At 41.9% G+C, this 13,477-nt stretch overlaps 1 protein-coding gene across 2 annotated transcripts in view; it reads right to left on the bottom strand.

The window, feature by feature from the left end:
* Positions 1–13,477, bottom strand: part of Exoc2 (exocyst complex component 2) — a 168,623-nt gene that overhangs the window by 23,321 nt on the left and 131,825 nt on the right. For both annotated transcript variants that reach the window (XM_036187151.1, XM_036187152.1), the window contains exon 23: positions 10,166–10,307. In XM_036187151.1, the coding sequence (XP_036043044.1) occupies positions 10,166–10,307 (142 nt within the window). The remainder of the gene's footprint in view (positions 1–10,165; positions 10,308–13,477) is intronic.

Raw genomic sequence — 13,477 nt, forward strand, 5'->3', positions numbered from 1 at the left:
ACTTTGGCTTTCTGTTGTGATGAGTGTTATAAATCAGCAGGAAAGCACAGCACTGACCCTTTTCCCAGTTCAACTTAATAACGTGGACTTGCTTATGTCACAGGAGGCAGTGCACCCACCCATGCAAATCTCATGGCAATGGTCAAGTGTCAGCCAGCCACTTCAACACCAGTGAATAAGCCTAGAGGGTTTCTACATACCTGCTTTACTAGACCAGGATTCTGACTCCTGGCTTTAGTTTTGAATAGGTGTCAGATGATAATGTGGCAACTCCCAGGCTAAACTCAGGAAACCGACAATCCAAATTTTAACATTTGCTGTAAATTTATGTTCTCAGACACAGAGCTTGTACCCCTGTGCAGACAGCTGGCCATCTGAGAAATGGGTCTGCTCACCAGACAAAGGTTGTTCTCAGAAGACTGAGTTAGACAGTAACACAGGTCAGGCCCTCAAATGCTCTGTGAACATTTTAGACAGAACTCCTGAAGAGAGACAGCCAGTTCAGGCTAGCACTAACCCAGGGTAACAGGCCACAAAGGAGCACGGAACAGACACATGGAGAAAAGCATGCCCAACCAGGGTTCTCGCAGGACCTCTTCCTTTTACCCTACTGTTTACTGCTGTGCAAAAGGCTGTAAAATGTGAAATCAGTTTTGGAAAGAGCCTCTTAGATTTATAGCTAGACAAAATGGGGTAAAGTGAGGGGGGAAATCCCTAACACTTTCCATACTGCTGCAGAGGCTTAAGTTCCACAGGTTCAATACAGACACAGATTACTACAGAACAGACACGTATACTTTTTCCAGGGCCTCACTACCTGGAAGGGACTGCTGCAGAGAGACACACCCTCTACCTCCCGGCAGACAGGAATAGTGGTATTCTGGAAGTGCTCAGCAGGTGCTAGCTCCAAAACAGAACCATGGGATCCTTGGCACCTAAGAGGCACCAGGTACTAACACTGCTCAGCCAACTATAGAAGAGATTTCTGGATGAGCTTTACTGACAGAGACCACAGAAGTCTGGGCATGATGAAGTGGGCAGAGATACTATGCAGAAAGAGGAAGAGAACCGAGGTGAAGATTTCCTTTCATAGCCCTCCTGCCTTCCAGTGGCTGGTCCTTGTTGAATGGAATGTGGTATACAGTGCTACATCAGAACACAAGATCACAGGGACAACAGCCTTTGAGACCAGAAGTCTATTCCAGGGACTGATTAAGTAAACAAACACAACTACTGCTGCTGCTGCTGCTGCTGCTGCTACTACTACTACTATTACTACTACTAGTACTACTACTACTATTACTACTACTACTACTATTACTACTACTACTACTACTACTACTACTACTACTACTACTACTACTACAACAATGAAATGAAACATCAGATTATTCAGACTGAGTCCCTAAAATTTTAAAGCTAAAACTATCTTGTTGATGACCCTTGAAAAATGCAAGGAAACTTGTTTGGAAATGGCTAAAGAAAGGACCCATTGTCCTGTCCTTCCCATAGGAAGGAACCAAACAACTTATGGAGAAAAGCTAAAATTTGTTTAGTTTTCTAGCTAAGAATCAATACTTTGCAACCCTTAATAAGAAATAGATTATCTAGGTGAAATGGAGGGAAAGGAAGAGACATTCTTGTCTCAGGTGGCCATAACTCAGGAGTTAGGGCACCAGACACTTCCTGTCACGCACCACTTCAACTGAGTCAGTGATTCTGTTCCAGGTCCCTGGCTTACTGACTCTAAGACGGAGGTCTAGGGAACAAGGAAAAGGTGGATTTTAAAAGGAGTTTTCACTACAGAGAGAAGGCTTAAAGGAGAAAGAGGAAAGCTCTGTAGCAGAAAGCATAGCTCCAGAAAGCAGCCAAACCTCCAGAGGGCCCACGAGATGGTCTCCAGAAATGGGAGATGAGCTCCCACATGGAAGGGGCCCCATGAGAAGGAAAAACCTGCTGGGCGGTTTTTCAAGGGGCTTCTTATTGGACTCAGGAGAGAAACCTGACAAAGACTGAGATGGTTTCTATTGAGATTGGTTCGTTTCTCTGGGCTTACTCTAAGCCCAACCAATTAGGGCACCTCTGCCCTGTGTATATATCTCCCAGGCTCAACCAGTTTCTGAGCTGCTCAACTCAATCAGGGGAGAAGCCCTCCCGAGCTCAGCCTCACTCTGTCTGTCTCTGACTTGCTCTACTAGCTGCTGACCTTGACTGTCTGCTAGTCATTAGCCGTCCCACACTGCAGCGCCTGCACCTTGCAGGGACTGCTGGTCTTAGAGGATGTTGGGTCTGCTAGCCATGAATTAGATTGTTCCCTTTGTTCTCACATTTACAGTATCAGCGTGTAGTTTATCATGGATCTTTTTCCTCTATTGCCAATAGTTATCAAAATGTAGCTCGAGTTTTCCTTGGTTATGTCATGTTTAACTCCTTGTCCATGGGATGCTCTTCCTGGACTAAATGGAAGATAAATGTTATAACCCATTTTTATAGTTCGCTCTACCAAACTATATTATAAGCTGCATTAGAAGCAGGAACATATGAAGGAATACAACATCCTATTTATGTTCCATGAAAAATGGTAGGGGTGGGGGTGCTTTGTGGGAACTAGCCAGCACTAATCTTGCCTTCCCAGAACCCCGTCCTTCCTCTTATCTAGTCAGCTTGGCTTATCTCATACCCAGCCTCCTCCTTGTTCATCTTCCTCAGCATCCCTGGTCTAGTCATTTTAACCTTCACATCCCCTTTGATTCTAAGGTCTGTTTTCCCCATAACAGTGGGCTGGGGATGCAGCTGTGTGGCAGAAAACTTGCCTCACATGCAGAAGGTGTAGGCACTGGATTTGACATCAAGTAGAAGGGAGAAAGAGAGGCATTTTTATATTTGAGTTGTATCTCCTCAAGTATTAACAATGAGATTTAAAAAACAAACAACAGATAGAGGAGCAGGTGGGGCAGCTCAATGGGTGAAGGACTTGCTGATGACCTGCATCAAGCCACAGAACCCATGTACCTAGCTAGCACTGTTACAGTGGCATGGGAGGCAGACAGGAGAAACTTCTGGAAGCTATTGTGCCAGATAACCTGGAGTATGCAATGTGGCAGAAACAAGTGAGATCTTGCATTATAAAACTAAGTTGGAGGGAGGGAGCCTGCTTCTGGCCAGTCTGCTGACTTCCACACCTGTGTGAGGGCACATGCACTCTCTACTCATTGCACACACACACTGAAAAAGAAATAAAGAGATCATGGCACAATCATCAGTGGGGATGAATCATTAGATACAAGTTCATGGTGAACCATTAAAAGGATGGTCCAACTAACACTTGGATTCAATTCTCAACCCTAACACCACGAACAAGAATAACAACAACGAAACCTTGGATACTATGGCGCTTCCACTGTAAGTAAACTTACATGGAAACAGAATTTAACCTAACACCTTTTTACTAATTTATGGGAAACACAAAGGATGGATAACAGCATGGAGAAACAATCTTAAAATCTAGGACTTCTAAAAATCCACACAATGAAGACTCTGATTTATTTAACAAATATGCTGGAAAGGGAGACCCTAGCAAGTTAAACAAAACTAAGCAAGCAAGCAACCAACCAACCAACCAACCAACAAAAGCAAACATGCATCAACCAAAGCAGGACAGAGACCCAAAGGGACCCTGCCAATACCTTCTGTGTAATAAGCATCGAGAATTTGAACAGTGACAGGACATTTGGTGAAATTAAGGAATTACTATTAATTTTCTTCCAAGTCTTATGAAAGTATTATGATTGGTTATATTTCATTTGGAAAAAATAGTCTTAGTTCATGGTCATCCTTATGTGATTTACATATAGATGACATGATCTAATATTTGTGATTTACTTCAAAATAACAGATCCTGGAAGCAATAGGAGTCCAGGAGTGCAGACAGAACCCAAAGGGCAAGGGCTGGTAACTGCTGGAGTTGGCCAACAGGTCAATCAAGATTTGTTATTCTGTTCTATTCTGAAATTTTCTATGATAAAACCTAAAAGAATGAGTTAGATTTGCACAACAGGACATTAATTTACCCTCACAGCATAGTTTATAGCTATCAATTTAATAACATAATAAATACTTCAGCAGATAAAACATGCAAAGAAGAAATATGCAGGCCACAGTCCATCTCAAGGTTAATCAATTTCACATTGAGGACAAGTAAGGCCAAAATTAAGCTTTATTGAAAAATGCTTGGCAGACACAGAAATTATAACCAAATGTCCAAAGCATTGTACAAATGGTTTTATGGCATTGACCATATTATATTAAATTGTGTGTTAAAAGGAGACAAGGTCTGAAAACCAGTGAGTTTACACAATGAAGTTGTGATCTAGAAAGATGAAGGGGTAGGCTCATCCTCTTTCAAAAATGGAAAACTCTTTTCCATTTTTTGAACAGATCAAATATAGGACCATTAAAACAGCCTCACAAAACTTCTTAGGTGAAACAAGAGATGTCCTGGGAGTTACGAAAGCTTTTCCTTCAGAGTTCTGGACAGAGAAGGATGAAGGATTGGGCATTTCTTCAGGGATGAGGTTCACTTAGTTGGCATCTGTTTTCATTGAAAGCAGCATTCATACTGAGCTAAGCTGCTCACAGCAGGAGTCCAGGAACCCAGGAAGAGTGGACCAGCATCAGCACACATTCACATCCAGAGAAGAAATCTACTTTTGAAAAGTACTCAAACATATAATATATGATCTGTAAGGCTCAAAGAATTATCACAAGTGTTCTAGAGAGGTGGCGCTGCCTTTAGGAGACCCTTAGTGCTAAGTGCTGATCCACTGCCTGTTATTTTTGTAACTGCTATGATATTTAATAACAAAGTTCCCTTCTTTGACATTTACTGAATGAGAATAGTTGATTCCCCTTGTTCATAGAATCCCTTTTCCCTCTCTTCAACTGGACTTTGAGAGCTTGTCCTGGTGCTTGGCTATGGATTTCTGCATCTGCTTCCATCTGTTATTGGATGAAGGCTCTATGATGACAGTTAGGGTATTCACCAATCTGATTATTGGGGTAAGCCAGCTCAGGCACCCTCTCCACTATTGCTAGTAGTCTAAGCTGGGGTCATCCTTGTGGACTCCTGGGAACTTTCCTATCACCAGGTTTCTCCCTATCCCCATGATATCTCCCTCTATCATGATATCTCTTTCATTGCTCTCCCACTCTGTCCCTGTTCCAGTTCGACCATCCTGTTCCCTTATAGGAAACCTACAAAGGCAACTGAACCAAGCTAGTAGGAACTCATGAACTTTAGGCCAACAGCCATGGAGCCTCCATGGGACTGGACTAGGCCCTCTGCATAAAAAAGACAGATGTGTAGCTTGGTCTGCTTAAGGGGGCCCCTGGCATTAGGATCAGCTACTATGCCTGATGCATGAGCTGGCTTTTTCGAGCCCATTATCTATAGTGGGACACCTTGCACTGCCTTGATGCATGGGGAGGGGCTTGGATCTGTCTCAACTGAATGAATGTACTAGGCTTTGCTGACTTCCCATGGGAGGCCTTACCTTTTTGGAGGAGGGAATGGGGGGGTGGGTTGGGAGATAGGCTGGGGGAGGCACAGGAGAGGGCAAGAGAGAGGGATCTGTGGTTGGTACGTAAAATGAACAAAAAAATTCCTAAGAAAAAAAGAATAGTTGATTCAATCTGACATTCTGTTGAACATATCTATTCATCTAAAAACTGAAGTGTTAATTGGCATTTTTAATTGCTGTTAATTTTCTCATTGTACCTTGCTGGAGGAACTTTGTCAGAGTCTTTCTTGTGAATTAACACACTAATTGCTAAGAGTCTGTCAGAGAATGCACACTGTGAGTTGGGTCCTACAGGGTGGACACAGCACAGGATAAAACAAGTTCAGGCTGGGCAAAGAGCCAGGGGAACACCAGGAGAGAAGTCCTGGACCAGGCTCAAGCAGTTGAAGGTGTGCTCTGTGTCCCATCAAGAGGCCTCAGTTGGGGCTGGCAGGGTAGTGGAAAGTCCAGTGGAGGAAACACTATGTACAAGGACCTCTGGGAAAGAATGCCATGCACTGGGACTAAGAATAACTGCATGGCTGGGTGCTAGTTACAAGAATAGCTCATATTGAGCCATGAGGCTGGAGAGAGACACTGGGTCAGCTCACGACCAGTGTTGAAGCTGAGTATGTCCATGAGACTGGGGTGGAGGGCATTTTTGGAAACCTCCAAATATCTCAGGCTATTGCCAAGGCTACTGGTTGCTCTCTATAAACTGACAGTAAAACCCTATTGCTGATGACAACGCTTCCATATTTCACTGAACATGGAGAAGTCAAGCTGGTGGGTGTCTAACTAAGGCTCTCACTCCTACTGACTAGTGCTCACAGAAGTATTGGAAGGTACTCTGCATGCTACCAGAGGAAAAAGTAAACACCAATCCAACTACAAACCCTTCCATCTACAATGGTGACTGCCTGTGTGGTATGCGGATGCAACAGTGGCACAAACATGGGAGTAACCAACCACTCTCTGATTGGACTTAAGGCCCACTCTATGAGATGGAAACCATACCTGACACTGCTCAGGTGGCCAAGAACCTGAAACTGGATAGACTATAGGAACCAGGAAAACCCAATACTATTGTTCTGCTGTAGGAACAAACCAGTAAGATGATTCCTAAGGACATTGCTATATCCACAGATCAGTGCCTTGCCCAGCTGTCATCATCAGAAAAGCTTCCTCTTATAGCAGATGGGAATGAATGCAGAGACCCACAAATGGACAATGTGCAGAGAATAAGAGGTTTGGGAACACTCAGTCCTAAATGGGATGGTGTAATCAAACCTATCCCTCAGGGCTCACAGAGCTTTGTTGAAGAAAAGATGGAAAGATCGCTGGAGCCAGAGGGGATGGGTGATTCCAAGGAAACAGTGTCTTCCAGACTTAATAGGAATGATGTCCATATAAACTTACAGAGACTGTGACATCATGCACAGGGCCTGCACAGGTTCAAGCCAGACTGTGTCCCAGTGTTGAGAAGGGAAAATGGACATGGGCTATCACCTTTACCCAAGAAGCTATCACCGATTAACATCTGCTTGCAAAACAAACAAACAAACAAACAAAAACCCTGGTTTTCTCCAATGAAGTCTCACAGGGAGAGAGGCTAGGGCCTGGGAAAGGGTATAGTGAGTCTGTACAGGCTAGTGGCAGGCAAGGGAGGGAGGGAGGGAAGGAGAGAGGGAGGGAGAGGGGCACACACAGGTGCAAACAGAGGGGACTGACCTGACTGCTGGGTTCCATTACCTAGAAAACTGGAAGGTATTTAGGGAGAAATACTTCAAAGTTCACTTAGAGTTTACAAGTTGTCTTTACAACTGATCCTTCTGAAGTGTTAGCAGAAGTATTTCACTTTTATAGGAATTAACACTGAAACATTTAGCAGAAATAAATACTTCATTAATGGTGTAGCATAATTTTATTTGCTGACATCAACTATACCTTTTTTTGTATACTCAGAGCTGGATAATCACACATTCATTATGCTTATTGATTACAAATACAGCAATACAGTGTATTAATCATTATAAATAATATTAAGTCACATGAACATCACTTAGAAAGGTAAATTGATGAGTGCCTTATAAAGGGTCTTGAAGAATAAGTTAGCCTCTTCTACCACTTCCTGTGAGGATACAGGCTTTGTCCTCTCTGAAGGACACAGCTACATCTGAATCTACATCTTAATTTTAGACTCCCAACCTTATTCTTCATAAACCACCAGGCTGGAGGCATTTTCTTATAGGAGCACAGAGGAAAAGGCAAAGCCACAAACATTTATTCTAATGATTAGGAAGCAGTATCAAGCAATATCAAGGTTGTCTTTAGTGGTCAAATTTGAAAACGTATTCAAGCCAGGTAGTGATGGAACATGCCTTTAATATCAGCACTCAGGAGGCAGAGACAGGCAGATCTCTGTGAGTTCAAGGCTAGCCTGATCTACAAAGCAAGTTCCAGAACAGGCAAAACTGTACAGAGGATCTCTGTCTCAAAAGGAAGGAGGGAGGGAAGAAAGAAGAAAGAAGGAAAAGAAAAGACACTAATAGGGAAATGCAAATAAACACTACACTAAGATTTCATTCCACCCCAGCCACCAAGATTATCAAGAAAATGATGTCAACAAATGTTAGAGAGAATTGGAAAGGGAGTTAAATGGAATATAGACATCAAGGTGGAGGGTCCTTGGACACTAAAAGTACTGCTGTGCAGTCCAGCTATTGTACTCCTGGGTATACACCCGAAGGACTCTAATTCTACTCCACAGGCACACCTGCATAACCATTTGCTGTGGCACTCTTTGTACAACTCAAGTTTTAAGATCAGCCCGAGGGACTGTAACAGCGATAAAGGGTTTTGTTGAAGTGGCTTCTTTATAAAAACTCAGGTGTCCACAGGTGTGTGGATTTATGTCTAGGTATTAAATTCAATTCCACTGATCAACATGTCTGTTTTTATGGCAATACCATGTAGTTTTTAATACTATAGTTCTTAACTACAACTTGAGATGAGGGATAGGGATACCTCCAACAGTTCTTTTATTGTTCAAGATTGTTTTAACACTCCTAGGTTTTTTGTTTTTCCATATGAAGTTGAGAATTGTCCTTTCAAGGTCTGTAAAGAATTGTTTTGGAATTTTGATAGGGATTGCACTGAATCTGTAGATTGCTTTTGGTAAGATGACCATTTTAAATGTGTTAATCCTACTGAGCCACGAGCATGGGGGATCTTACTGTCTTCTGATATCTTCTTCAATTTCTTTCTTCAAATACTTGAAGTTTTTCTCATATAAGTCTTTCACTCACTTGGTTAGTTATCCCAAGATATTCTATATTATTTGTGGCTATTGTAAAAGGTGTTGTTTCCTTAGTTTCTTGCTCTATTTGTCATTTGAATATAGGAGGGCTACTGATTTTTTTTAAGTTAAACTTGTATCCCACTATATTACTGAAGGTATTTATCAGCTGTAGGAGTTCCCTGTCATGTCATCTGCAAATAATGATACTTTAACTTCTTCCTTTTCAATGTATCCCTTTGATCTCCTTCAGTTATCTTACTGCTCTAGCTAAGACTTCAAGTACTGTATTGAATAGATACAGAGAGAGTGGATTTGACAAGAATCGCTTTGACTTTCTCTCCATTTAATTTGATGTTGGTTATAGGTTTGCTGTAGATTGCCTTTATTATGCTTAGGTATGTCCCTTGTATCCCTAATCGCTCCAAGACTTTTATCATGAAGGGGTGTTGGATTGTGTCAAAGGCCTTTTTCCAAATCTAGTGAGATGATCATGTTTTGTTTTGTTTTTTCCTTTCAGTTTGTTTATATGGTGGATTACATTTACTGATTTTTGTATGTTGAAACATCCTGGCATTTCTGGAATGAAGCTTACTTGATCATGGTGGATGACCTTTTTGATGTGTTCCTGGGTTCAGCTTACAAATATTTTATTGAGTATTTTTGCACCTACGTCTATAACGGAAATTGGTCTGTAATTCTTTCTTTGTTGAGTCTTTATGTGATTTGGGTATCAAGGTAATTGTGGCCTCATAAAATGAATTTGGTAATATTTCTTCTGTTTCTATTTTGTGGAATAATTTGAGGAGTAATGGTGTTTATGCTTCTTTGAAAATCTGGCAGAAATCTGAGCTAACACCATCTGGGTCTGGGTTTATTTTGGTTGGGAGACTTTTAAAGACTGCTTCTATTTCCTGGAGGGTTAGAGGTCTATTTAAATTGTTTATCTGATTTTGATTTAATGTTGGTTGGTAAGTGGTACCCATCAAGAAAATTGTCTATTTCATTTAGATTTTCCAATTTGGTGGAGTATATGTTTTTAAATTATGTCTTTGATTTGCTCAGTGTCTGTTGCTTTGCCCCCCTTTTCATTTCTGATTTTATAATTTGGATATTTTCTTTCCATCTTTTAGTTATCTTGGATAAGGGTTTGTCTATCTTTATTTTCTCAAAGAATCAACCTTTGGTAGGAATATGAAAGAATGATTATAAAGAAAAACAGTTTAAACACATCTTGGCTGACAGAAGCCTATCTAAAACTATCACCCTAGATAACATGTGGAGAAGCCGGGAATGCTTCTAGACTTACCTGCTGGAGGCAGGCAGTCTTTCCAGTCAAAATAGCCTGCATATATCCCAGGTTCCAAGGATCCAACAATAGGATCTGCTTTTAGCTCAATGTAATTTTCAAAGAGTCGTTGGTCTAGTTCTTTCAGTGACGCCATGCTAACCTGCAACACAAGACAAAGAGTGTAAGATACCCATTTAAGAGTGAAGAAAAGGGTTGGGGATTTAGCTCAGTGGTAGAGCAGTTGCCTAGTAAGCGCAAGGCCCTGGGTTCGATCCCCAGCTCAAAAAAAAAAAAAAAAAGTGAAGAAAAAAATGAAATAATGCAAGTAAATATACAATGTATTTTAAAAAGAACATGTGTACAAAGTTCAGGTTTCTAGCTTATCTACCTTAGTAATAAGGAGAACTATTAGCGTGGCTACTGTACACAGTAAGAAACAGTTCCCATCTATGGAGTAGAGGTTATGCTTTGGAATACTTTAAACTTTCATTCTGTAGGCAGAGCAAACTGGTAGTATTGTGGAGACCCACAGAGGCTTCCTAGTGGGCACTTACTCAGGGTCAGAGAATCTGGGCTTGCTTTACCCAGCAAGCTGCATAATAGGATGATTTGACCATAGTTACCAGGTGTTTGGAAGTGTCTACACTTGGCTGTACAGTGGTCTTGGATCTTGCAAGAGGGAGGTCTTTTGCCTCTCCCCTTGGCATTTGTATAAAAAGCCCTTTTGAAAAAAAGCCCAGCACGGCTGGGTATTGAACCACGGCCCTCCCAAAGCAATCCTCTGTCTCTGTCTTTCTTATCATCTCCTTCTCTCTTTCTATCTAATATTTCCTCATTCCTCTCTCCTCCACCCAAGAACACTTCAAAAGGTGGAAGCAGGTCAGAGGCAGACTCCAGCAGATTCCCACATAGTATAAATACTAAACAGCCAGTAACCTACAATACAAAGGGCACCAACGGCAATGTTGCACATCAGTGATGTCATTCCAAGGTATCCTGCTCTAATAACCTCTCTGTGGCTACCCTGGCATCCTCCAGTCACATGTCTGCATGACTGAGACGTGTCTAAGTACTGAGCAGTCTAGTTACTCCACACAGACACAAAATAGAGGTCTTACTCCCTCGTGGTTCAAACAATACACCAAAGAGGCTACTAGAGAGTCCTGGTTTGAGTATTACAGAGGCCCAGAAGTAGGCACAGTTCAGCACAGGACAACTGAAGCTCCTGCTGGCAGTAAGAGCAAAGCAGACAGAGAGGTTGGCATCAGCCTTATAGGAGTGGGCTTGGTTTCAATGGCACTCAAATGACTAAGATACCATTTGACAGCAAAAGTGTGCTGGCCCAGGGTACTCTGTAGTGGAGCATGGTCAATCTTCTTTCATGACATTACCTGAGGGACACACAGGCTTCAGGAACACCAGACCTGAACTTCAACAAACTGACAAGAAAATGGAATGCACATCTAAGGAGTGTACCTACTGGGAACCCAAGTACCCACCAATCAGTGATGAGAGCAACAGCAGGAACAGAACACAATGAAATCCTTCAGAAGGGAGCTAGAGTAGATCACAAAACAGGATTTTATAAAGACACAACATATAATTTCCAAAGGGACTGAAGTGACAGGCAGCTTGTCATTCAAAGCACAAAGTAACACATACAGAAATCTAAAGCTGGAATTAGAAACAGGGAAGGTGGTTCCAGGTGGCTGTATATCACAAACCCACAGAAATTCAAGGGAGACAAATGAGCAACAAGAGAAGAGCCAACAACTCAACAAGCAAAGAAGACATTTTAACTGGATTTTGAGCCAGTTTCAGGTATAGTAGATTGCTGAGCTCCAAGCTAGACTGATGACACTACATATCTAGGCACATGCTACAAGTTTTCAGTTTCTAAGTGAATAGGGAGGGGTGTGTGTGAGAATCTTTCACGTTTTGAGAAGAAAGAAGCAACACCTACAGAGAATAAAGGATCAGTGTGAGTTCTGAAATGCCATCCTCAAACCTGAGATCACTACAAGTATCTACAGGAGTAAAAGAACCCAACCTCAGAACCATGTCGATCCCTTAACTAAGAAATGCACATGTGGTTATGAAAGGATTCAAGGAATGTATCACATACCTTTGTGAGAAAGGGCACTAATCTAGAGTCAAACAAATCAGACAGGGGAAGAAGAAGCATCATTGAGGAAAACTGGCAGAAAACAAATCCAATTCTTTCTTTCCCAAAGTCCTTCATGCCTACTATCTACAAACATAAACCTAATAGATGAGAACCACCCTAGAAAAGTGAAATATAAGTTCTAAGTAAGTATTCTTTACAAAAATGTTTTGTTTTGTGTTTTGCCTGCATGTATGTATGTGCACCACTTGTATGGAGGTGCCTGTGGAGGCCCAGAATAGGACATCAGATCTCCTGGAAGTAGAGCTACAGAGGGTTGTGAGCTGCCATGTGGGTGCTGGGAACCAAACCAATGTCCTCTGTTGTAACAGCAAGTGTTTTTAAATACCATATCTCTCTAGCTCCAAAGATTCTTTAAAGTAATTTTGTTTTGTTTTGTTTTGTTTTGTTTTTAGAGAAAGGGTTTCTTCGTGTAACAGTTTTGGTGCCTGTCCTGGATCTTTCTCTGTAGACCAGGCTAGCCTCAAACTCAACAGAGATCTGCCTGCCTCTGCCTCCCGAGTGTTGGGATTAAAGATGTACACCACCACCACCACCACCACCACCACCACCACCACCACCACCACCACCACCACCTGGCCTAAAATAATCTTAGGAGAGGGTAAGGAGTACAGTTCAGTGGTAGACCATATGCTTAGCATATCAAAGACTTGCTGATCCTTAGGAACGGCCCCCTCCAAGCCCTCAACAAGAAATTCTTAAGCAAAAAGAGGCTGACAACAGAAAGGGGACATATCTAAACTCACGTGGAGATGAGGCAGCAAGGAAAGAAACTTGAGCTGCAGATACTTAAGAAATAAGTTTAAAAGAAGGACAGATTTAGAATTAATGGTTTAAACTCCAAGCAGCTAATAAAATAGAAAATTAAAATGGAAGGGGACAAATTCAGTTGGAAACCATTAATGCCAAACATAGGTTTCAAAGTATATAGGTTCTTTGAAAAAAGAAAAATGTGGGATGTAGCTCAGTAGTAGAACATGTGTCTAGTATGTGCAAGGTCCTGAGTTAAACACCTGGTACTGCAAAAAAAGCTAGGGGATGAGAGGGGAGGTGGGAAAGGAGGAAGGGGAGGAAGAGGAAGAAGGGATGAGGAAAAAGGAAGGAAGGGGAAGGGATGAAAGAGGAGGTGGGAAAGAGGCAGGGGA

The sequence above is a fragment of the Onychomys torridus genome, chromosome 5 (genome assembly GCF_903995425.1).
Source record: "Onychomys torridus chromosome 5, mOncTor1.1, whole genome shotgun sequence".
Taxonomy (NCBI): Eukaryota; Metazoa; Chordata; class Mammalia; order Rodentia; family Cricetidae; genus Onychomys; species Onychomys torridus.